The sequence below is a fragment of the Saccopteryx leptura genome, chromosome 6 (assembly GCF_036850995.1).
Source record: "Saccopteryx leptura isolate mSacLep1 chromosome 6, mSacLep1_pri_phased_curated, whole genome shotgun sequence".
NCBI lineage: Eukaryota > Metazoa > Chordata > Mammalia > Chiroptera > Emballonuridae > Saccopteryx > Saccopteryx leptura.
In genome coordinates, this window is record NC_089508.1 from 25203469 (window position 1) to 25229986 (window position 26518).

General features: G+C 49.8%; 1 protein-coding gene across 3 annotated transcripts in view; it reads right to left on the reverse strand.

Moving 5' to 3' along the window:
* The window catches only part of ESRRB (estrogen related receptor beta), a 180340-nt gene that overhangs the window by 104595 nt on the left and 49227 nt on the right, over window positions 1–26518 (reverse strand). The window contains exon 1 of one of the 3 annotated variants that reach the window (XM_066342535.1): window positions 11231–11541. The exons of 1 other annotated variant lie outside the window; for it this stretch is intronic. In XM_066342535.1, coding sequence (XP_066198632.1) covers window positions 11231–11280 — 50 coding nt within the window. In that variant the 5' untranslated portion in view covers window positions 11281–11541. Of the gene's footprint in view, window positions 1–4784; window positions 5052–11230; window positions 11542–26518 lie in introns of those variants that run through there. One more of the 3 variants, XM_066342536.1, reaches the window with a different exon arrangement.

Sequence of the window (26518 nt, forward strand, 5' to 3'; positions counted from 1 at the left end):
TCCGATTGCTGGCTCTCAGGTCCTAGCAGTCTAGCCCCCAACCTGCTTGTCAGGGAAGCATCAGGCAGAGACAGGTTCCTGAAAAGGCCGGGCTTACTCTTAGGCAAAATTCAATAGCTTTGGGTCTTACATGAGGAGACCTCATGTCAGCAGATTTTACTTACCTATTTGCAACTTTATCGATATGTCTGGATGACGGAAATCACTTGTACCCACTAACTTCTAAGGACATGGTCAACTGAACAAGTTAATATTGGCAAAAAGTTAAAGAGAGTCATTTAAAAAAACAATTTGAAAACACTCAACACACAATCGTTCTTTTGGACTTTGTCAAAAACAGAATAGAATAAGGGAAATGTGTTTCTTAATCAGAACTTAAGAAAAACACCCACAAGTAGGGTCACCAGATTTAAAAAATATTGCATGGGACATACTCATACTAAAAAGTTATTCATCGTTTATCTAAAATCCATATTGAACTGGATGTCCTATATTTTACTGGGCAACTCTGTAAATCCCCACAGGACTGAGGATATAGGGATTCATTCAGAGGAAATTTCCTATTCATCACCTCTGTCCCAAATCATAATTCCTTCTCTAATCCCCTGTGTTACATATGGAAACACAAGTGACACTGATCGCATTGAACAAAATAATCAGTTCAAGCACCCCAATCTTACTGCTGAGGACTCTCATCCTTGTGAGGTTATGTCAAAGGAATGAAAAGTAACTTCCAAAAGACAACATTAAGAAATTAATAAGAATGCAGAACACTTAATGTATGCTATGTCCTGGCACTCGTGAATGAACTCTGTTTAATTGTCACAACAACCCTGGAAGGTAGATACTATTAGTGGAAACTAAAAAGAGTAACTACAGGTCTGGTTTCTGTAGTTCATGCAAAGGCAGGTACATTTCTAGTCAATTACTTCCCAGGGAAAGAAAAGGGAGGGAAACAAGAAGGACTCTATCCCATCCACAAACCGGCTTATTCATAATGCAACGCTGGGTCTGTTGCTATTGATATTTGGTTATGTGCCACTTACACAGGTAACCATCTCATCTTAATTTCCATAAATCACCACTGGCTGGGGGTATGGGATTGTGGGAGAGAAGTGGGTAGGAAAACCCATACCAGTCTTCAGTCAGTCAGCCTTACAACCAAGGGCGATGTGGTACACCCCAGGACAATAAACATCTCACCGGCCGTGAATAAAGGCACACTCAAGCCATCCCAGCACCCGGTGACAATGACATGCAGATTCCAAATGTTCTTCGTAAGAAAAAAAACACCCCTTCTCCTAATCCTTCTTAAACTCAACAAGACTGATTGGTTTTTATTATTCATGAATTAATTTTTTTTACTCAGGGCCCAACAAGGGAATTGAAGCCATAACGTTTCTCACCGATTGAAGGGAAAAAGCAGATCTCGACCTGAGCGAGCAGCATGGCCAGACTCTGGCTGGGCTCCTTGGGGGCTGGCTGTTTTGTTTGTTAAATCAGTTAATAATCAATTAATAACCCAAAGCTTTGGGCTGCTGTTTTTTTTTTTTTTTTTTTTTTTTTAATTGAATAAGAACAGAAGTAAAAATATAAAAGTAGAAAAAAACATAGACAGCTGCGGGACCCTGGTCTACTAAGAGCCTCCTATTATATACGAGGCTGGTGGATTAGGCTGTCTTCTATTTTCAAGGCACACATGAAAAAGGGGGGAGGGATGAGAGGAAATAACAAAGGCAGGGCCGATTTCTAAAGTAACGCCCAGATGAGCAGTCCGCCGATGAGCAGGTCCGAGTCGTGAAGAGTCACAAGAGGGGTCACGGGATCCAGAGGGTCAGCTCCCCGGTGCCCTCCCTCTAATCTCTGCCTCTGGAGGGCAGGTGGAGGTACCAGGAGCTGGGAACAGCGGCCTCGGAGAAGCTGAATGGCCAAGAAGGCAATCAAGGGTGGCGAGGTGACTTTGCCTCTCTCTTCGCACAGTTCTTTTCCCAGCTATTCACACGCGCCAAGTCAGAACCCCCCTTCTCCCCCTCGTCCTCTGTGTGCCTTTGGTCTGCAAACCACTCCTGAGATTGCGGCCCGGGGAACCAAGGGACCTGGGGGGACGGAGAGGCTGAGCGTGGCGTGGGCCTCAGAAACTCGTGGCAGTGGGGTCAGGCCCGACACAGTGTCCTTCACAAGACATGCTTCTCCCCTCCTAGTTCAAAGGCAACACACCCAGCATTTCTCAGGGGCGGGGGCGGGGCAGGTGGCTAACACTGTATTCTCCTCTATCCGTCTGTTCATGTTTCTGGCACCAGGCCGTTTTAGCTCCTGGATGAATGTAGACACGCATGTTTATGTTTGCAGAAAAACATTTATGTTCAGGGGAATGACAGCAACCCTCATCCGGTTACTATGAAACACTGGTTATGAGAATTGCTTTGCGCTTTTGGGGAAGAAAAGGCTGCAAGCTGTTATTACCGTTATCATAATTATTACAACCATCGCATTATTGCTATTATTTCTGTAAAAGCAGTGTTCTTTCTGCCAAAGCTTGTTAGCTTGATTGCTTAGGTAGACAATGTCAACACACCCAAGAGACAAATGACAAAGAGTGAGGCTAAAAGGAAAAGGATAAACACCGCACGCTGCATGTGTGCTGAAGGGATGTTTCGCCATCAAAAGGGGATGTTTTCTGCTGATCGATTAGGAAGGCAAAAACAAAAGGAGACACCAGCTCATTTACTCTGCATCTCCAAGGTCCCAAACAAGAGCCCAAAGTGCAGGAAGTGAGATGAGAGGAGAGATTTAAAAATGGGTTTTGAATTAAGTTTCGTCTTCCTGATATCCTCACCCACACCTCCAGTCTCGACAGCCCTGTTCCTCTGGAAACAGACACAGCACACCTGGAAGCCGCCTGCGAACAGGAGGCCGTCACCTTCCTGTTTCCACCAGCGCGTGGGAGCAGACCACTGACAGGGCGTCAAGGTACTGATGGCCGAGTCGGGACAGGGTGGCCACGGAGAGGCACGCTGCTCTGGGGTTTCCTCAGACTGAAGGTGCTCAGGCCCTCGCAACAGCTGGACCACACCCAGGCACGCACACCCACACAGCCACAGCCCCACACCTTCGCGTGGACACACACACACTCAGGCCCTCGCAACAGCTGGACCACACCCAGGCACGCACACCCACACAGCCACATCCCCACACCTTCGCGTGGACACACACACACTCAGGCCCTCGCAACAGCTGGACCACACCCAGGCACGCACACCCACACAGCCACAGCCCCACACCTTCGCGTGGACACACACACACTCAGGCCCTCGCAACAGCTGGACCACACCCAGGCACGCACACCCACACGTCCACAGCCCCACACCTTCGCGTGGACACACACACACTCAGGCCCTCGCAACAGCTGGACCACACCCAGGCACGCACACCCACACGTCCACAGCCCCACACCTTCGCGTGGACACACACACACTCAGGCCCTCGCAACAGCTGGACCACACCCAGGCACGCACACCCACACGTCCACAGCCCCACACCTTCGCGTGGACACACACACACTCAGGCCCTCGCAACAGCTGGACCACACCCAGGCACGCACACCCACACAGCCCCATCCCCACACCTTCGCGTGGACACACACACACTCAGGCCCTCGCAACAGCTGGACCACACCCAGGCACGCACACCCACACGTCCACAGCCCCACACCTTCGCGTGGACACACACACCCCCACCCGCACACCCTGCCTTCCTTCCTCCGAAACATACACAATCCAAGAGGGATAACAGAACAAGGGCAGACAGAGGAACTTGGAATGAAAACAGAGGGGGGGGGGGGGAAATAAGTCAAGACGAAGGAAAACGTTCAACGGTAAGACGTGAGAAAAATCTCATCGAAAACACCACCTTGCATAGCCCTGCCTCCCCCTCAGCGTTCCCTTGTGACTGTACTTCCTGATCCTCTGCCCTTCGGAAACCAAGAACACACGGAAGGTCAGTCAGTAATGCTCAAAAACCATTTCCCAGGCATCTTTTTTTTAAAAAAAAAAAATACACACCAGGTAAAAAACAAACAAGCAAACAAAAACCCCAAACCATAAACCTAAGTGAATATGATAATATTTTAAAAATTAACAAGAAGCATAAAACAAAAAGCTAACTTAAAAATTCAAATTAATTCAAGTGAAAAAAAAAAAAAAAGCTAAGTTAAAATGACACTCGGAATCTGGAGCTTTGAAACTCCTAGTTTCCTCGACGGCAGAGCTTGAGTCTGGTGGGCACTTTGCATCCGGGCAATTTTAAACGGAGTCCCTCGTAAACACGGATGGTCCCGCACAGGGCTGGCCGCTGCTGTAATTGGCAGGAGAGGATGCTGATACCGTTTTAAATGAAAATTGATCACATTTGAAATGAGAAGATAAAAACAAAACCTTGTTGGAGTTTGTTTAACTGCCTTTTGACCTCTGGATAAAATGACATTGAGAAATAAAATAACATTATCCAGAAAACCAGTCCCAGAAAAGGCTCAATTCCATAGATGCTGAATGATAATATTGAATAGATACTTTAAAGTCCTTAGGAAGAGAGAAAGAGAGAGAGAGAGAGAGAGAGAGAGAATTCTTTGGGACTAAACTGTACAGGTTAAAAAGATGAAAAAAAATATATGTCTCTATAACCCCCAGGAAAACTTTTTGCTTGGGGTTTATTTTAACCCAAGATCATATAAATTTGAATTTAAGACGTTCAGCCATTAGGGTTTTGGCTTTTTTTTTTTTTCCTACCTTGTCCAATTCCATACTGAAAGTCCCATGGGAAGATTAACCAGTACGATTTTCCTTGATTTAAGAAAACATTTGACCCTTTCTGCTATAGACCATCCACAGCCGCATCCAGGGAGAGAAGGGGAAATTGGGACCCTGACCAGAACACTCCAAATGCTCCTTTGCGTGTGGCCATCTGTTATCCCCAAGCAGGGCAGGACTGGCTGCCGTCTCGCTGTCTCCGGGGCCTGTGCAGCCCCAGCCAGGCCGGAACACTGGAGAGCCTCCAAAGAGAGACTGAACTCCTCGGGCTGCCGCCCCAGTGCCCTCAGGCCCCTCTGTGCTCCCTCTCACACCGTGGAAAAAACCCAGGGCTCCACAGCCCCCACTGGAATGCGGCCACAGCCTGACCTCCGCCCAGGCCCGGGGTGCCGCAGGCAGCGGAGCTGTGTGGAAACAGCAGAGCCCCCGGCCCCTTCTTTCTCCCATCCTAAGGGGGAACAGCACTGGAATGCCCGCTCACACGGGCGGGCGCACACATAGACCCTCCAGCTGGGAACTCTTCCAGGATCGGATGCGGCGTTTGATGTTTTGGGGCTCAGAGATATTCCCTACAACAGGGGTGTTAACAGCAACAGAAAAGATCTTGACACTCCCTTAAGCCACTGCTTATAAATAAAGGTGCTGTGAGATCCTTTCTATTCTAATCCTGATCGATCCAGAAAGAGGCTCTAGTAGGCAGATACAAGTACACCCACAAGAGAGGGAGAGAAAGATCACGCAGCTCCGTGGTTCCCCATTAGTCTAGCTTTTTGGTGTCTTTTGTTGGATGGTTGGCTAGGCGCTGTCTGCTCCCAGGGACAAATGGGACCTGTGCTCTCCCATGGCTGGCTTCCCTACAAGTCCCTCCCTGAGTGGGCCCCCTGGGGCTGTCCAGCTTTGTGGACCCCAGGAACCAGTGGGCGGTCACTTCTCCCTGCCCACTGAGCCTCAAGAGCACTCGTTGGAAGTCATGATGTAACCCCTTTAGGGCCTGCCTTTCTCCAAGATAGCCTCTGGGGCCACAGACCAGCACGCACCCCAAGTCTTGCCGTCACCTCCCGGTAGTGTGCTGGGAAGTGAAGGAGGAGTGCCCAGAGCAGCCTGCCACACAGGCTCACACTGTTACAGTAGGCAAGGGCCACTCACTTGTCCAGGGGCCTAGGGAAGAAATAACTCCCCAACACTCACCTCTCCCAGACACTGCCCTGACATTCCCTCTGAGGAGGGGTCTGGCCCCACCCCCCCGTCACCCAGGACCGCTCTGCCATGATCAGTGAAGGTCACTGGCCTCACAGAGGCAGGGGCAAGCTGGCCTGGTGAGGGTTAACTCGCATGGCCAGTCATCACAGGGTCACCGTGATATGCAGAGAAGTTGAGCATCCCAGACCCCCAGAGCTGCTCTGCTAATTACATTTGCAATTATAAACACCACCACCTCCCTGCACAGGGACCAGGCCACACCCGCCATGCCAGGGGACACCAGGACCAGAAGCCTATGGGCCCTATCTCGAAAGAATGACCACATGTGTAATGGTTCCTGGAGGTCGGAGGCTACTGGGACTGAGAAAGAGGGACTCAGCAGGGATGAGGCCCAGTCAGGAGCCACCAGCACTTGAGGTCTTTGATTAATCCTTAGAAATCAGCAAATGGCCTCAAGGGCAAACAGGCAGAATAGGGGCTCAGATTTGTCTAGTTCCAACCTATCCCCAAGTTTCACCCTTCCCAGCTTCCGGGCATGGTCCATGGACCCTCTACTTGAAGCCCCTTCCTGGGACCATGCATCCTCTAAAAACAAAGCACTTGTGGAGGACATTCGAAGTTAAACACTAAGCCGCACTGGGGTCCCCACAGGATAATTCAGTCAAGAGCCACTGTACTCCAAGCCAGAAACTCTCAACAGAACCATAGGGAGCTCGGGCTCATTCTGGGCAGACCTCCTGGCCAAGCTGGAAGAGTACAGGGAAGGCTTCACTTTCGGGGAGTTGATGGAAGGAAAGAGTCCATGACAGCCGGTAGGTGTGGGAAGGCACAGCACGGGGTGTTCAGGCAGTGGGCTGGACCTCACTTTGAAGGAACAGATTATGGTCTGAATAGCTGCTGTCCCTTCCCCTTGGATCAGAACCACAATTTTACTTGTGGTGAGGGAGCCACTAAAGCAGTGGTCCCTAACCTTTTTTGGGCCATGGACCGGTTTAATGTCAGAAAATATTTTCACAGACCGGCCTTTAGGGTGGGACGGATACATGTATCATGTGACCGAGACAAGCGTCAAAAGTGAGTCTTAGAGACGGATGTAACAGAGGGAATCTGGTCATTTTTAAAAAATAAAACATTGTTCAGACTTAAATATAAATAAAATGGTAATAATATAAGTTATTTATTCTTGCTCTGCGGACCGGTACCAAATGGCCCATGGACCGGTACCGGTCCACGGCCCGGGGGTTGGGGACCACTGCACTAAAGCATTTGGGAAGACCAGTTCCAGAGCAGGGCACTGCACAACTGCGTCGAGAGCCTCGTTTCTTGTCTGTCGTCTGAGTTCCCTTTCCTCCTGCATTCTGCTTACTCACTCAAGCAACTCCACCACCCGTCCCCAGTACACACGTGTGTTCAATGTCTCTCTCCTACCCTTCCCCTTTGGCCTGCTAGACTTGTGCAGATTCTTCCAGTTCCAAGCACTCCAAAGAGACAAGGCGTTCTGCAGAGGACCGAGGAAGAAACTTTTCCGATGAGTTTACATTATCTTTAAAAACCATTCAGCAAAATGTCCAATGATGAGAAACATGAATCAAGGATGCAAGACAAAGTTACAAGGGCCCCCTGAGCTAGGGCTGGGCCGGGGGCGCTCTGAGAAGGCAGGGTTGTGACACAAAATCTCTGCCACAGCCCCTTCCCTTGCAGCGCTTTCTCCGAAAAGACCCTTCTCATTAGTCCCTCCTCTCTCGGACTGACTGGAATATTTATTGATGGGCCAGGTTGTTTCCTCATTCACATATTCTTAAGAAACATCTTTTCATATGTCCCCATTACTGGTAAAATAGAGGATTGTTTCTAAAGTGAAGGGAATTGGGGACATAATACACTCCAAGAGGAAATTTCCAGCTGATGTCAGGATCTCACTGAGCTGGAAAGAGCCGTTCCCAGGACGGGGCCTTCCTCCTTCACCTCCTGTTTCCTCCCAGATTATGGCCCACGGGCCTGAGCAAGGCCAGCCTCCCATCGCCCCATCCTCTTCCCCGGCGGCGGCCCGCACTTCCAGAAGGGTGCTAAGCACATAGGTTTATTTCCTAGAGCCCCTCCCTTGGAAAACCCAGACTAATGTCCTCACTCTGATTTATTTTTAAATGTACCATTAAAAATTAATTTCCCCCTTTGTTTTTCTCTGGGTCACTGATTCTGAATTACCATGTGGCATTTTTCCTATGTGTGAAGCCACATATTTTACCTTCGGGACAATTTGTTCTTTGTTTCTTTAATAGCAGCAAAGTGGTCACTGGCAGCCCCCACCCCAACCCCCTCCCCACCCCCTTTTGTATGCCAGGGGGTCCCCAGCCTGGCGGGTCACGGATTCATTTGTACACGGGCACATGCAGGCCAGTGCACTCACTCCCACTCCAGCTGATTATGTCTGTACATAAAATATTGATTAGAAATGGTAATGGAGTCACCTACAGGATTGGCTCAGGAAAATGAAAATGAAGGATAGAAAGGTATGAAGGTGTGTGTGTGTGTGTGTGTGTGTGTGTGTGTGTGTACACGAAAGAGAGATAATTCCTCTCCGCGTTAGCAGGGGAGGAGGGCTGAACAGCGGTCCCTGCGCCCCTGGGTTTTCTCAATCGCAGGGACGGTGATTAAGCCTCATGGGTAGAAACTGTGTACAGAGCACACGGACCCACTCGTGTATATGTTCCCCAGGAAACATCAGCACCAGAAGGAATGGATTCGTCCTGCTGTCCTACCAACAAACCAAAAAATAATAATAATAATAATAAATGCTGTCTTGTTATTTTGCTACGAATGGCTCTAAAGCTACTTGTCATGAAGCTTTTTGAGGTCAGAAAGCTGCCTCCCCACCTCACCAGCCTCTGCCCTCCACAAGCTGCTCCTTGGAGAACTTGTACCCTGCACACAGCCGACTAGAACCTCCGCAGGGCACACGCACCTGTGTGTGGGGCCGGCTCCCCAGGGCACAGGGCATCGCACAGGGAAATGGCATTGCACAGGGATGCTTAGTTCCTCAGTAGCAACGGCGGGTCTGTTTATGGGTTTACCTGAGCCCCGTGGAGTGAGAAGCTAATTCTTTGCAAAGAAACCAGGAAGGGTAGGGACTCTAAACCACGGTCAGACTTAACTTCATAAATGATTTCCACGTAAAACCCTCCCGGGACACCCAGGACCTCGGCTCCCTCGTGCCCCTTTGCTGCTTCCTTGACATTCCCCCTTTGCCCATATTTCCTCCCAAACTCGAGCCAGGGCTGCTGTCAACTCGATGGATTACCCCACTGCTAAACCCTCTGTCTCCTCTTGTTTACTGGTCAATGTAATCAAAGGATGCATTCCCTCCATTTGAATTTTCATATGTGCTGTCTCTGATTTGAGCCAAGGACACATACACAGATATCTCGAGCTCAACTACAGAAGTCACCTCCGGAGAGAGGGAGCCTAAATAATTTGTATCTCCAATATTTGTCACACTTGGTAGTTTTATGTGAGAAAATGCCCCCCACAAGCACCAAACATTGTTCACGGCCTCACTTACCCACCCGAGGTTTCTTCCACGGGAGGAAGCATCTTATGGCACTACCCCACCCCACCGGACAAACAAGCTGGGATCAGCATAACCTTTCAACAGGATGAAAAGCCACTTTTCAAACGGATGAAAATCTGAATTCATTATAATTAAGAATTCCCCTCATCTCCCAACCCATTCACCAGGTTCTGACCCTTCTGTCTAAATTCTGGTGTCATCGAAAGGACCCACTGTCCAGGGAATTCCTAAAACTAGAACCAAAAGGTCAGCACGGGAGGCTGGGACATCCCGGTCCTTGACAGAGCTGCTGCTGTGAAGTTGCCTCTTCTTTCACGCGTGGTCCACCCGGGGGGAGGGAGTGGGGGGGAGCGGTTAAAAGCACTTCCATATTCATTGTCTAGAGTATTTATTTTAGGGACGTCCTGGTTCTTGGGAGGAGAGGTACAAAAATGAAAGGATGGTGGGGCGATAGGTGACTTCGGTAGTTTAGTTAGCTTCAGGGAAAAAAAAAATTAAAGAGGTAGAAGAGCACGAAGTTGAGCAGTTCCGCAAGAATCTAGAGTCTCCTTTTATTATTTTATTTAAGCATTCCGAGGGACAACGCTACGGGCACCCAGACGCCGGGACAACAGCCCAGGACGCAGCGGGACGCAGAGCGCCAGAGACCTGGGCAGGTACCCGGGCAGGTGGAGCCCTGGAAGGGAAACCGTGGGTGGCCAGCGCGCGACCCCTGGGAGCCCAGGGGTGAACGCTCATGGCAGCCCCCACCCCCACCCCGGCGTTTGAGGGGAGGAGGAGGTCAGTTCTCCACTTTCCCACTCTGCGCGCGTGGCGCGCTGCCCAAGCCCGGGGACGCGCGATTTCTGGGAGTCCAGTTCTGTAGCCCCGGCCGCCACCTACGCCCATGCCACTCATAACACTCCAGGTTCCCTCCAGGTGAGTGCAAAGCCGCTGGGGGGCACGGACATTTCACTTGTGTGTTCCTCCGGCCAGCGAAGCTTCCCCAAACCAACTTTGCCTGCGCCGCAACGCGGGGCCGATGTCCCGACGCTTGGAAGGATGCGGGCTCGCCTCACAGGGCACGCAGGGCGCAATGCGCCTGGGGCCGTGCGGTCTGCACTCCTGGAGCGCCTTGGCTCCGGTACCGCGCTGCGTGCGCGCCCTCGGGATACCGCACCCGGCCCCAGGGCGGAGCAGCGCGGCTAGTCTGCAGTTTCCAAACCCGCACACCACCTACGATTTCGCCCCTTTGCCCATCATTTTTGATCACCACTATGAAAATAAATATCAAAGTCAAAGGGCCCGGGGGGAGGCTTTCCCGGACAGGACAGAACATCTCTGCGACTTTTCCGCACCTGTTCTGGGCTTGCTCCTTCCCATTCCACAGAAACGCACATTTTCTTCTCCGTGAGAGGAAGAAAGAGTGAATGAGAAAGCGCTGCTCTAAAAGTCAGAGTTTGTAAAGGGGGGTACTGGAAAAGTTAGAGGCAGTTACCCCCAAGAAGGAAACCCAGGAAGTGTGCGGCTTTCTCCCTCTGACATCCCCAAGTGCCCTCGGGGTCCCGGCCACTTCAAGAAACGCCTCGTAGAAGAACTGCGACACCCAGGATAGAGACAGCCAGCCTTACAGGCAGAAGGACAGACAGACCGATCAACGGAGAAGCAGAGCACCTACTGGTTGTGGTAGCCGAGGGGGTCCGGGATGCAGAGTTCTGACATGTCCATCAGGCCCGCTTTAGCATTCCCAGTTGGTAGAGAAAGACCGCGGGGAAATCACGCACGCGGAAGAGCGGGTGAAGGGCACAGGCGAGGTGCGCGTCCCGGCCAGGGCACAGTGCGCCCGAGGAGGCAGAGTGGGAGGAAGCGCCGTGGCGGAACGAGAACGAGGCAGAGAGCCGTGCGTGCACAGCCCAGCGCTCCCACGCCTGCACACACTCCGAGTGGGCAGAGGGGACAGGAAGCCGTGGAGGAGGTTCGGACACCAGAGACTTGGAGCCCACTAACCCTACTGTAGCTTTAAGGCTGGGAGACTGATGTATGGTTTGGCTCCTATTGGCTATCTCTCAGGGGCTGGACTTAAAGTGACAGAATCAAGCTGGGGTGGGGGGAGGGGGGTGAGCCAGTGAGACTTCAATGGAATCAGACGCTCAGGCAAGGTCCTCACCTCCTGAGGAGCAGGAGGACTGGGCTGTAGAGCCTCGAGGCCTGCCCTCTCACCATGAAAGGAAAACACTTTTTGTCCAACTGGCTCATGGGACTAGGGAAGAGGCGGGGGTGGGGTGGTGGTGAAAGATTTGCTGCTTATATACCCTCCACCCTCCATCCTATCTTTTTAGTTGGCTGGTCTAGCAAACTCACCTCTCAGACTTTTGGAATAGGTCTGTTTTCCAGATTAAAAACGAGTCACATTTCTCCACTCTCACACCAAGGGGAAGAGGCCAGCGCCTTAGAAATTCACAGCCTCAAACCCTGTGTCTGGTGTGCAGAATTGCAAAGGGTCAGGCCGGGCAGGTAAGGCACTGTGGGAGAGAGCGGAGGAGAAACAATTCCCTGCCCAGCTCTCCTCACCTGGGCCAGTTGGTTCTGAACCACTTTCATATGGTTCCATGCAGGGTGTGCATCTATAAAAACGCTCTCTAGGTGTACAAAATGCTGCTCTCTTCATTGGCAACTCTCAGAAACGTACCCAGGACGCAGACACAAGCCAATAAATTCCTGTCCACTTAGGAAAATAACAACAGTGGTTGAAACAAGCAACCTACCTGCCACATTCACTTCGAGGCACACACGTAGACAACTTCAACATACACACCTGAATCCCCAGCCACGAACACACCTGCGTTCCGGTCTGCTGCTCCCTCGTGAGCCTGAATGTGACGGGCTGCCACCGTACCAAAGCGAGCTATAAGTCATGCCCCAATTCTTCTTCTGGGGCCTGTCATCTTGTGAGATGTGCCAGCCACAGGGATAATAATCAATTTGATGATTCAAATGAGTGTGGGAGGGAGGGAGGTATAGAATTATTTAAAAGGGGGGGGGAAGAAGCCCTCAGGAGAGACCACCATCTCATTCTCCTATATTCTACGGAAGACAATGAGCAGTAGGGGGGGGGGGGAAGACATAATTTTATCATCAAAATAATGTCTAAATGGAGTGTAACTCCAGGCAGTGTTCAAACACTTCAGGAATAAAAAAAGCAGGAGGGTTGTGAGAAACCCCGGGAGGGGACAGCCGCTTGGGAGGGGCTGGGGACTGGGCAGCCAGACTGCAGATGATACTTGACTTGGATAAATGGAAGTGCGTGCAGGCTGGGACACAGCTGAGATTTTTCATAAGCGCTGAAGTGCAGGAGCGCGGGATCCTCCGCGCGCGGGGCTCGGGCAGGTATCGCACAGAGAGATGGATGAAGACGTCTGCTCTGTCAGCGGAACCCCAGCAGCCCCAGGGTTTTTCTTTCTTTTCCCTTTCTTTTTTTTTTTTTTCAACCACATAGTACTTGGTCACATTATAGATGGAAAAGGTGCCGACAGAATTTCTTTAAGCTTCTATGCTTGCAACCACCATATCTTGCCAAGACCTCTGTACTGGTTTCTCCGCACCCTTTCTGACCCCAGAAATCCCTTCTGCAAGCACACAGCAGCCAGGGGACGCTTTGTAAAGTGCACGTCCAATATGCTCTGGTTGCAAGGAAGGCCCCATGTGACAGGCTCCTGTGTGTCCCTCTGCACTCCTCCTTGGGCCATGCCATGCTCCCACAGTCCTTGTGTCTGCCACCTAGAACACCCCACCTTCCCAACCACACCAGAACCTTCTGCTTTGCACTTTGCTTTGGGTAATTGATCAGTTGCAAATTATGTCTATGTGTTTTGGCATGAGTGATTCCCCCACCCCCCACGCATATACACACACACTAGATTGTAAGCTCTGGGAAGGCAGGGGACCATGTCTGTTTTTGTTCACCGGAGAATCTCCAGAGCTTAACAGTGCCCGGCACATAGAGTTGCTTGATCAAGATTTTGTTGAATGAATTGGTAAACTGTAGCTGTTTGGGGTGGGGTGCAGGAGCCTGCTGCCCCAGAAGGGGGTGAGGCCCCGACAGGCTGCATGGGATCAGCTGACTCCTTGCTGAGTGTGGGTGCACCATGTTTAATTGGAGGCGGCACACTCGGTGGAGCATGAAAAGACAACTTCCCAGCCCAGAGCAGTGGATGCAGAGCCACTCGGGCAGATGAGGGAAACTAGGAGGTCTGTGTTGGTTAAAAGCTAGGCTGACGCCTGTACACAATCACTATTTCTGTCGCCTGGCTTCTGGGCATTGGCTGATTGTCTTTCCAGGCCAGAATGAGGTCCTGGAGACCTAGTCCTGCTCAAACTGTCCTCCTCCGCTGTGCCTGTCCAGTCTCCTCAGCACTGGGGCAGAGTTCTTTCTCCTTTGCCTCCCTGGCAAGCTTAAGCCTGCAGACCCTGCTACAGGGGCGATGCTGACTGCCGGCAGGGGCACCCTGGGGATCTGGTCCAGCCTCACAGTCCCAGGCAAACCTGGCCGGGTTACACAGAGTGCATGGGACCAGCCTTTCTCCCACTCTGCCCGCAGCCAGTTCATGGGGGTCAGGATTCCTCCCCAAAGCCGGGGTCAGTTTCCACGCCTCTGGCTGGAGAGGCGGCCGTGTGAGGGAATGCAGAGGACTCCTGGATCTGGTCCTGACTACTCCATGTGACCTTCCAGAGTCACCTCTTCTCCAGAAAACCAAGGTGGTCCAGGGGTGAGAGTCAGATGGGCAGGGCTCTTGGGTTCCTTTGAACTTGAAATTCACTTAACCATTCGTCACTTCATACCTCCGCTGCCCCCCTAGAGCAGAGGCTGTTTGTAATCCACTTCTAACAAAAACTCTAAGCCACCCCTTCACTGTCCTATGTCCCAATACTGGCACCCCCAACTGAGCAAGTCAGCCAAAAGGAAATAGGACAAAAGGCATTAGGCACAATCATTGCAGAGAATGTAAAGGGGACACAGCAGGTCACTTTGTTTCTGTGACAAATTCCCTAAAATAAATATTTATTACATTCACACAACCTTACAGGTAAGAGGGCTCAGGGATCATTTAGAACCATCGTAAGACTTTACAATAAAGAAGTGTGTGGATTTCGCTATGTGGCAAAGTGACCTACCCAAGGTTACACAGCGAGTAAGTAGTAAAGCACGCTGTCCATGGATTTTTACTTATCCAACCCCTAGATCTGTACACAAGTCTCTCCACTTGCCTTCCTCTCCTCTTCCCCAAGTTCAAGCTCTTTCCTGAGGAATAGGAAGCCCACCCGGAAATGGTGCCACTGGCAACACCCACCCGTCACCTGGGAGATGATGGGGACCCGGGCTGCTGTGTCCACACCCTTCCCCAATGCCTTCCTGGGAGGTGGTTTCCAGGAGGCAGATACCTAGGAAACTGTACCCAGATGTAGTGTGCCCACTCTGTTCTCCAAACCTGTGTTTCTCTGGACATAAAAAGTTCCAAATGTGTGGTGCGTTGTGGGACACAGGCCACGTTAACCACCTCTCCTTCCCATCCCAGTCTGGCTAAGTCCTTAAAATGGACCAATCCAATGCCTGTACCTGGATCTCGAGGGTCACCCAAGTGGTTCTTGAATCCCCTCCCTGTGGTGTGATGCTCATGGCCCAACAATAAAAGTTTTTTCTCATCTTTCAAGCCAAGCAACTTATCAGGAGCTGGTGGACTTAACACAGGTCCCAGAAGGGCAGAGGACTTGATGGCTTTATCATTAAAAGATAAGACCCACCAGGAATTTTTAATTTTTTTTTTCTTTAGAGAGAGGGATAGATAGGGACAGACAGACAGGAACGGAGAGAGATGAGAAGCATCAATCATCAGTTTTTCGTTGCGAACCTTAGTTGTTCATTGATTGCTTGCTCATATGTGCCTTGACCGCAGGCCTTCAGTAGACCAAGTAACCCCTTGCTCGAGCCAGTGACCTTGGGTCCAAGCTGGTGAGCTTTTGCTCAAACCAGATGAACCTGCGCTCAAGCTGGCGACCTCGAGGTCTCGAACCTGGGTCCTCTGCATCCCAGTCCGATGCTCTATCCACTACGCCACCGCCTGGTCAGGCCAGGAATTTTTTATAAAGAGTCTGGCACATGCTCCCTAAGTCCAGTGAATGTGGGACATGGACTGTTTTGTTACTCCATCCCTGTCCCTCCCTCTCCCGCACATTCCCGAACCCAAGTTTCCAGGTGAGAACGACACTTGGGGAAACACCCAAAGGGTGCAGCCACTTCTTACCACCAGCCCAGGCAGGAGAGGACGCCTCTGTGGAACTGTCTGAATCACACTCCACGCTTGTTTCTCTTCTGCCCCAGGGTCAGCGCTGGGGGAGGTGAGTCTGGAAAATGCATCCATCGACAGTCCATGGGGACTAAGGAGGGCCCGACCAGGACAGTGAGCCTAACCTATGCATCTCTGGGCACAGGGCATATCAGGCCAGGGCTCCATGGTCTCCAGGCTAGGGAGAATGTCCCTGGCCACACACATCTGTGGTCCCACTCACTCTCTTCTCACCTACTTGAATTGGGGGTGCAGAGTTATATCCCTGAGTGGTGGTCAGCAGACTGACAGCCCATTGGCTGGCACACATCCCAAGGATCATAATTAACTGATAACACTAATACAATGTGAGTTTGTACTCCCATAATGGTTTCCTGCTGACAGATAAATGCTGTGGAAACATGATGGCTTTTCCTGAAGCTGTAATGGGCCATTATTGGGGCAAGAAGGCTCACGTCCTATTAGCACTGCCACCATGACACCAAAGCTAAAATATGAAGGGGACGACATCCTGAGTGGATCAATGCTTGGGTTCCCTCCCACCATCACCAGTGGCCTTCATGATCTGAAATCCCTACCAGAAGTCTTGGAATAAATTCCAGCTATTTCAAAGATCCATTATGAGGTTTTTTTTCGAGCCTCAAGATCTTATTCTCACCAACAGAGCTGAATAGTATGTTAAAGTTCTCTATTTACCAGAAAGACCCCTTCCTGCAAGCATTATGCAAGATGGCAACTTGCATAGTTGGAAGTGGGGCAGGCAGGGGAGATGTGTCTCCCCATAGAAACAAAGACCTTTCTCCCTTCTAATCACCAAGAGAATGGGAGCACATTATGAAGGTGACCAGGGGGTGGCGCAGTGGATAAAGCTTCAACCTAGGATGCTGAGGAGGCAGGTTCGAAACCTCAAGATCACCAGCGGGAGCACAGGCTCATCCAGCTTGAGTGTGCACTCACCAGCTTGAGGGTGGGGTTGCCAGCTTAAGCGTGGGATCATAGACATGACCCCATGGTCTCTGGATTGAGCCCAAAGGTCGCTGGTTTGAAGCCCAAGGTCGCTGGCTTGAGCAAGAGGTCACCGGCTCAGCTGGAGCCCCCCACCCCACCCCAGTCAAGGCACAAATGAGAAAGCAATCAATGAACAGTTAAGGTGCGGGCCCTGGCCGGTTGGCTCAGCGGTAGAGTGTCGACCTGGCATGCGGGGGACCCGGGTTCAATTCCCGGCCAGGGCACATAGGAGAAGCGCCCATCTGCTTCTCCACCCCGCCTCCCCCTCCTTCTTCTCTGTCTCTCTCTTCCCCTCCCGCAGCCAAGGCTCCATCGGAGCAAAGATGGCCCGGGCGCTGGGGATGGCTCCTTGGCCTCTGCCCCAGGCGCTAGAGTGGCTCTGGTTGCGGTAGAGCGATGCCCTGGAGGGGCAGAGCATCGCCCCCTGGTGGGCAGAGCGTTGCCCCTGGTGGGCGTGCCGGGTGGATCCCGGTGGGGCGCATGCGGGAGTCTGTCTGACTGTCTCTCCCCATTTCCAGCTTCAGAAAAATACAAAAAAAAAAAAAAAAAAAGAATTAAGGTGCGGCAACTATGAGTTGATGCTTCTCATCCCTCTCCCTTCCTGTCTGTCTGTCCCTATCTGTCCCTCTCTCAAGATAAAAAAGAAACACATTATGACAGTGATAGCTTATCCCCTACTAAATTTCTGGGGGGAACAAGAGGAGAAGTACAGAGAGAAGAAGAGGGAGGAGGAGGAAGTGGAAGGAAAAGGCACTGTGCCTTGATAGTACCTGGTACCTAAGGGACATGGGACAACTAGCTATTGACTAAATGAATGATCTAATTAAATATTTTCCATGAGAGTTGGTTATGGGTTTTTTCCCTTATAACAAAAAAATTTGACCTTATTTTCATTCTGTGTCACATATTAATTTGTCACCCAATTTCTTGTGACTTTTGCATCCATTTAAGAATAAAGCATAGTTGGTTTCAAGTAGCCACACAGTTAGTTTCTCCGGTCTCTTCATTGGTAAAAGGAAAACTTCTCTTTGATGATGAAACAACTGTAAAAAAAAAATCTCAACACTGGCCACAGAAAGAATGAACGATTTGCTTTGCAAACTCACAAATTATGTCTGTGTGCATGTTTTTATTCTCAAGGACAATTATCTTAAGGAAACCTCAAAATACATGAAATGTTTGGAAAATTAATTCTAAGGGACCACACACATGTAAAGTGTTGTTATTAAGTGGGAACAAAGAGACATGTTGACTGAGCCTGTTTCCCTGGCATTAATGACAGAAGATTCAAAATGGGAAATATTGGGACATGCTTTCATTTCCTAATGGCTCAATTAAGGTAGAACTGCTTATTTCATGATTTTTTTTTTAATGTTTTATGGAGGGGCGGGGGAAACAGCAAATGCTTTTAGGTTTTAGGGAAAATTGAATGTATTTTGTAAACTGTAACGTGCTATACCTATCTAAAACATGATTAATTAAGATGATGGCTTTGCACTGTGTTTTTACTACTGGCCGAAGGTATATTACAATGAAACCAGTCCCATTGGTGAACTGCCCGCTGCTCTGAATAATGTGATTATGAATGGGTCAGTACTGGTTCCAGAGGAAGTCTTGGGCTCTGTAGCAGGGCCGCCTTTTAACATGTTTATTCTTCATAAACCGTTGACAACATGGAGGGCTTCAGGAGAATTCCTGACTCGGAAGGGGTTGCCTTTCTTAGAAGGGCAGGACAAGGCAGGAAGGGAAACTGCAGAACCAGAGAGAGTCTAGAAAAATGGGCAAAAGGCAGTCAATGACACAAGATTTAATATGGATAAACACGGGTAATACACTTGTCAGCAATGACCCTAGAAGGCGCCGGATGGCAGCGGGGCTGGGGAGAGAGCAGCGATGCAGAGAGACACCCGGGGTCAGAGCAGATAGCACATTAAGCATGGGCCTCCAGCTCAATGGCATGATGAACACTGCTTTGGGGTAATTCTACAAAACCCAGCCGAGCAAGGAGCAGCAATAACTCCTCTTTACTCTCCCTTACACAAGGCGTGGATGGAATTTTATGCTCGGCCCCAAGGAACTTGCTTCGAAAGCAAACTGGAAGGGTGATGAGCAAAGGTCTTGAAGAGAAGAGGAGAAGGTGTTGAAGGCCTCCCGAGGGGTGTCTTGAGCCCCTCAGGAGAGGAACAAATGTGGGACAAGGTGGGATGGGTTGACCCTATAAACAATGGATACATACTTGGGTCCCAGCACTGTGTCATGCACGCGCTGTAGGTGTCGTCCCAGGTTCCTTTGACTGTCTCATTTTTCCTTGTCTCTTGGTCATCACCCCATTCAGACCAAGTCTCACCTCCACTTCTAGTGCACAAGCTCTGGCTCCTAAGGGGCCAGAGGATGTTCCCCAGAAGTTCAGAAGGGTCGCTCCCAAATTCCTGCTTTTTCTGTCTCTGTGCACTCTCTCATGGTGATTTTAAAAAATAAAACTTCCCGCCTGACCTGTGGTGGCGCAGTGGATAGAGCGTTGACCTGGAACACTGGGGTCGCTGGTTTGAAACCCTGGGCTTGCCCGGTCAAAGCACATACGACCAGCAATCAATGGACAACTAAAGTGAAGCAACTATGAGCTGATACTCCTCGCTCCCCCACCCCCTCTCTCCTCTTTCTGTAAAATCAATAAATAAAATCTTAAAACAGCAATAGATAATCAAATAAATAAATAACTTTAGGAAAGACACGCATGCCAAAGCCACTTGTAAGTCTCTTTGGGGCCCGACGGGATGTGGTAGCCGGCATCGTGGCACATTGTCAGATTGCTTGGCATCTGTCCTCACCCCCCGTCACCCTCAGTTCCCAGGCCTTACTCCTCCCCAATGAAGTGTCAGCATTTTGAATGCTTCCCTCAGGCTCTATTTTCTAGGGGACCAGGACTAATATACAGACTGAATCAGCAGACAGTCGAGGGCTACTGACTTGCTTTCAAGCTGTTTTATTACTGACGACCCCTTTTTTGGTTAGGAGCGGGGGCATCCTGAAGGCAAGGATTGACAGATTATTAGGAGTAGCCACTACATGAGTTACAGACTCGCTGTTTTACAAAGGCCCACATAGACCCTGCCCCTCCTGCTCCACCCCACCCCAATGACCCATTCACTTAGACACTGGTTCTGGTTCAATCACCAAGAAGTTCAGGTCAATGGTGTCATCTGAAGCCAGCTGACAGGACCATCTGGCCCAGTAGCCCTTCTCCACTCTCCTTTTTTCTTTCACCTGGGAAGCCGTGTGTATACATACAAGTTGACTCTTAAACAAGAATTACAACTATGCAGGTTCACTAATAAATGAATTTTTTTTCAGTAAATACTGTAAATATATTTCTCTCTTTCTTATGATTTTCTTAAAACATTTTCTTTTCTCCAGCTTACTTTATTGTAAGAATACAGTATATGATACATATAACATACAAAATATATACTGATGTACTTGGTATATTATTGGTAAGGCTTCCTCTCAATGGTAGGCTATGAACGGTTAAGTTTTGGGGGAGTCAGAGTTATCTGTGGAGTTTTGACTGTGCAAGGGCTTGGCACAGGGTCCAGTGTGCTGTTCCTAGGTCGCTCTCCCCGTACTGGGCTCTCCCCTTTCCCTGGTTTTCTCCCTGCGTGCACACCCACCCGACAATCACTCTAAGTTGCTTTTGGCTTCAAGTGCCAGGAGAGTCCAGCAGCTTCCGGAGGAGAAGTCTATGATCTCACACAGCAGACATCCTAGCGGCAGACCGTTTCATCTTTCTGCTCTGTCGTTCTTAGCATGTTGGCTGTCACCTTCAGCTTGTCCCCCGCCCCACCCCCTCTGATTAAAGGATGCTTCTTGTGGCCTAGGCATCCTGCTTCCCCCAGCTGTGCTTACATCCAGGAAGGGGGAGTTATGTTGGGGGAAATGTCGCCCCTTATGACTCTAGTTTGTTTCTCAGTTGTTTGCTGGTATTTGATTTTAGTCGGAGGAAAATCTTCCCCAGGATCTCCCCATCCCCATCCCAGCAGGCTTATCCTCACATCTTCTTGGCCGGGATCCAGTCACATACTCAACCCAAACCAATCACTGTCAGGGGAGAAACGGATCACCGCCATGGCTGGTTTAAAATATGCTCGGTCCCTGGAGCTGGGGGAGAGGCTCACTGTGCCCGAGGTCACCGATGTGTGATGGCAAACAGATCCATTCCTGTTGGAGGAGAAGATGGGCATGGCTGCCACACCCGATGGTGGCCCACTGGTGGGCGGGGACCAGAGGACACCATGGCTGCCACACCCGATGGTGGCCCACTGGTGGGCGGGGACCTGAGGACACCATGGCTGCCACACCCGATGGTGGCCCACTGGTGGGCGGGGACCAGAGGACACCATGGCTGCCACACCCGATGGTGGCCCACTGGTGGGCGGGGACCAGAGGACACCATGGCTGCCACACCCGATGGTGGCCCACTGGCGGTCGGGGACCTGAGGACACCATGGCTGCCACACCCGATGGTGGTCCACTGGCAGGGCGGGGACCTGAGGACACCATGGCTGCCACACCCGATGGTGGCCCACTGGCGGTCGGGGACCTGAGGACACCATGGCTGCCACACCCGATGGTGGCCCACTGGTGGGCGGGGACCAGAGGACACCATGGCTGCCACACTGATGGTGGCCCACTGCCCCCATGGCTGCCACACCCGATGGTGGCCCACTGGCAGGGCGGGGACCAGAGGACACCATAGCTGCCACACCCGATGGTGGCCCACTGGCAGGGCGGGGACCTGAGGACACCATGGCTGCCACACCCGATGGTGGCCCACTGGTGGGCGGGGACAGAGGACACCATGGCTGCCACACCCGATGGTGGCCCACTGGCAGGGCGGGGACCTGAGGACACCATGGCTGCCACACCCGATGGTGGCCCACTGGCAGGGTGGGAACCAGAGGACACCATGGCTGCCACACCCGATGGTGGCCCACTGGCAGGGCGGGGACCTGAGGACACCATGGCTGCCACACTGATGGTGGCCCACTGGTGGGCGGGGACCAGAGGACACCATGGCTGCCACACTGATGGTGGCCCCCTGGCAGGGCGGGGATCTGAGGACACCATGGCTGCCACACCCGATGGTGGCCCACTGGCAGGGCGGGGACCTGAGGACACCATGGCTGCCACACCCGATGGTGGCCCACTGGCAGGGCGGGGACCAGAGGACACCGTGGCTACCAGCAATGAGAGGCCATCGTCTGTACAGACAGAAACCAACAACAAAACTAAAAGTCCAGCTGCTTTTTGCCATGACCTTGCTCATCAAAACAATGTCAATGGTAAACCATCCTCCCTAAGAAAGTCTCTTTTTGATCTAAGTTCTACCCAACTGCTGCTGTTGCTGTTGAGTTTTAATTATATACGTAAGCTTCAAATTAGCATGTTCTTATTACCTAAATTTGAATACAAATTGCATTGCACGTGGAAGTTACAAAGTCAGCCACACATACACACACGCGCGCGCGTGCACACAGGCAAACTTAGCTACATGGTGTTTCAGGAGTAAATTCATAACGGTGCTTCAGGAGAATCATTCACGCTGACTTAAGGCCCAGCTGGGGTCTCTGCCTGGAGTACTGTAGACCCTCTGTGCAAATGGTGGTTTCAAAAACAATTTAACAGACAGGGAGAGAACTCGAGGGACCTCGCTTGTGTCCTTCTATGTGACCACTTGAAGTTTTTAATTTGCATTTAAATTTTAAAACAGTGACACAGAGCAGAACTGTGACATGTGAGATTTGTAAGTTCAAATATTAGTTCCTACATGATAAATTTTATTAAGTTTGAATAATATGTTAGCATAGGAATGTACTCTTCATTTTGAATTGTTTATGGTCCTACACTAGTCGACACATCAGGCAAATAATTTTAATAATAATTTTAGTAAAGGTGTTGAATAATGACCATTATTAATTATGACATGGTTACCACTAAGTATGATTTTGTTGTACAGAGGAGGGTAGATCCGGCGTTAAATATTCCAGTCTGCCCACCTTCGCTCCTCCTGCCCCGGTGTTCTTGTTCTCTCCCCCGCGCCCCGGCCCTGAGCTGGGCGAATGGTCCTCAGAAACAGAAAGGAGAGTGTCCACATTCCCCTGGGATGTTTTTAAGGGAATTCATCTCTGGATAGATCAGTAGGAGCCATTATGAGCCCATATGTGTCCAGAAATCTCAGCATCTTCATTATGTCTCAATTTTCTTTTAATTGAATAATTCTGTCTTTAATCAGATGCCATCAAAAAGACAGAAACTCTGTTTTTATTTATGATATGGTTAATTCTGTGTTTTCATTGTCTCTTTGTATTGTATTGTTCACTGGAGAAGGTTAGCTCTCGTATGAACTCCTCCACCTCAGTGACGAGGAGTGGAGCAGGGTGGTGGGGACATACCACTTCCTGAGCACCCACTCTGTGCTGGGCACCCACACTGTTCTGGTGGGAGCCCTGTCACGGGGTAATCAGGCCCACTTTCCTTCTGAGGTGGCCATCATCACTCTCATTTTATCTACTGAGGAGGAAATTGAAGCAGTGAGGGTAAGTGGCCCAAGGCCAGAAGACAATCTGAGACTTGATCCCAATTCTAGCTTTACTTGAATACCTGGCCCTTCCACCACGTCACCTTGATGGGAGTCCATATCGGCACTGCATCTATGGCTAAGGAAGAGGCCTTCGTGGGCTAGCCCAGGAACCTTACTTAGCATCATAGAGAAGTGGAAAAACATGTGCTGAGGTACAAGCAACCAATTTATTTTATTTTATTTTTTGGAGGGAGAGAGAGAGAGAGGCAGACAGAGAAAGACAGACAGGAAGGGAGATAGATGAGAAGCATCAACTCACAGTTGTGGTACCTTAGTTGTTCACTGATTGCTTTCTCATATGTCCCTTGACTGGGAGGGCACTCCAGCCAAGCCAGTGACCCCTTGCTCAAGCCAGCAACCTTAGGGTTCCAGCCAGAGACTTTTGGGCTCAATACAGAGAGCATGGGGTTATGTCTATGATCCCATGCTCAAGCCAGTGATCTCACGCTCAAGCTGGCGACCCTATGCTCAAGCCGGTGAGTTTACATTCAAGCTGGCGACCTCGGGGTTTCGAACCTGGGTCTTCAGCATCCCAGGCTAATGCTCTATCCACTGCACCACCGCCTGGTTAGGCCAAACAACCAATTTATAAGAGGACTTTAGGAACATAGCCTCTGGCAAGTCAACAAGGACCAAATCTATCCCCCACTGAGCAGGTATTTAGTAAGACGTGTTCATTCCTGATGGAGACATTCTTTAAAATCAGAATGAGGTATGCTCTCAGCACTGAAAGGAGAAAATGAGCAAAGGAGTGTAACACTGGGGAAGAGACCAACTGATTTTATGGAATGATGCCAAAGGGTAAATTTTCACTTTCTATGACTTGGAGAAGATGACAGGTGACTGGAAGAAGAAGGAGGAGGTGATGAAAAGGAAGAGGATCTACTGCCAAGCACAATTTCCCCATTAGGGCCAATTTGCTTGGTTGGAGCAGGTTCAAATGGGCAACAATTCTGAAACCAGCTGGACGTGCTTGAATGGTTTCTGCAAACACACCCAAGAAATCCAGAGGTCCCCTCTGGAGGTAGGATAAACGCTCTAATACAATAAGGAGGGCTCATTACTTCATAGCCTTTCCCCCTTCCAGTTTCAAAGGCCATCATAAGATCAAATTAGTGGTTTTATATTCCTATTTCTTTCAACACCAATCAATGCACATTTCCCCTTGCTCCTTGAATCCTAGCTTACCTACCTATTCAACTAAGTACAGTCACTTCCTGCCCCAGTATCGGAGGACGGGCCAGAGCAGTGGTTTTCTACCACTGGCCATCAGAAAGTTGGTGCCAGTTCACAGAAGAGTTAACCACCCTGATGTTGTATGAAGCATATCTACCCGATGATCTTAGTCAAATTTACTTATGTTCCGGGTGATTGCCACATATCAGCTTGTACCATTGATGAAAATACTATTGAGGTTGTCTTATATCACTTTGGAACTTGTGAACTTGTTTGAACAACTTTTGCACCATGCAGAGCATTTACCAATCAAGCACAATAGACAAAAAGCATTTGGACAAACTTATGTAGTGTTTGATACATCACACATGTGGAGACGTGGAGTTTGGAAATCAAGCACTGGCTTGTCCTGTGTTGCACTGTTATGCACGGTAAGATAAAACTTTATTCGTTGTGTGTTTCTGTTTCCAGTCGGCTCAATCACCAGCTCCCAAGTGTAAAAAGGTAGAAAAACCACTGGGCTAGAGGACAGAGACTTAGTTCTTTAATAACTCTTCAACGACAGCTAATCAGCTGGTCCACGGGAGAGAGACTCTCCCATAATGTTTTTTGTCTGTGGGATTGCAAAAGCATTATTTTAAAGCAATGGTTTAAAAAAAATTTTTTTTTAGGTCTTCAGCTACAACTAACTGTACATAGAATTCTGTTATATAAGCAGCAAAAATGCAGCTTTTCTAATTTAAACAAGTGTGTCTCACTCTTGGTTCTTTAGTCCCACCCCCAAGGGAGGCCATAACCCATCTCGATAGAACCTTACGTCCCCTGGGAGCACACTTTGAAAATCAAAGTGGTATCTCTAAAATCAATGTTTTCTAAATAGCATCAAATCAATCATCAAATAAATAAATAAATAAATAAATAAATAAATAAAATAAGCATCACTACTATAAATCAGACCCATGCCTAGAACGACATCCCCTTTGGAGACTCTGGGGCCATGTTAGAGGTGGCCGGTGTTAAAAGGTAGTAACCTGCCCAAAAGACCTTTGCTTTTTGTATGTGTCCTTTGCCATTCATTCAGAATGAGGTCAAGACCATGTAGGTGGTCAAGTGCAGCATACTTGTGAGCAAGGACCAAACTCGTTATCATGGGGAGTGTAGCTTGGTGATTTTCAACCAGTGTCATGATGTACAGGTGGATTTCAAACCAGAGATGAGGTCAGTGACTAGGAATGTTAATATTGGTAAAGTACCAACATATGCAAGCACAATACTCTTTCTCCTTTAGTACCTAGTGATGTTATTCCATTTACTTGTGTGGGACGTGCTTTCTTGAGTGGGAGCATAAGGGTGAATCAAAATATATTGAATGCTTTGTGGATTACAAGCAACACTCTGTGTGCTGCTGGGAAATCGTCTCCAGGTAAGTTTCCTGCTGGCTGTGTTGACGAGCAGTGGCCGAGGAAAGAAGATCACAGGATTTGGAGTCTGGCAAACTTCAGTTCAAATCCTTCCTCTGCCCCTCATCAGCTATGACACAGGGACAATACGGAACCTCCCTGTCCATCTTTTCTCAATCTTTAAAATGTTTGGTTGCAGGGTAGTGTGTATAAAGCACTTTGCACAGTGCCTGGCACATAGTAGGTGGTCAATAGATACTGGTTCCGCTCCATTCTTCTCTAAATGGAGGTCCTGACCTCATCTCCGGGGAGAGAAGCCTGCCTCTCTCTGTGATCATCTTCTCTATAACCTAACCACCATTCATATTATAAGCAGACCCCAGAGTGGAGAACAACTGAGGCAT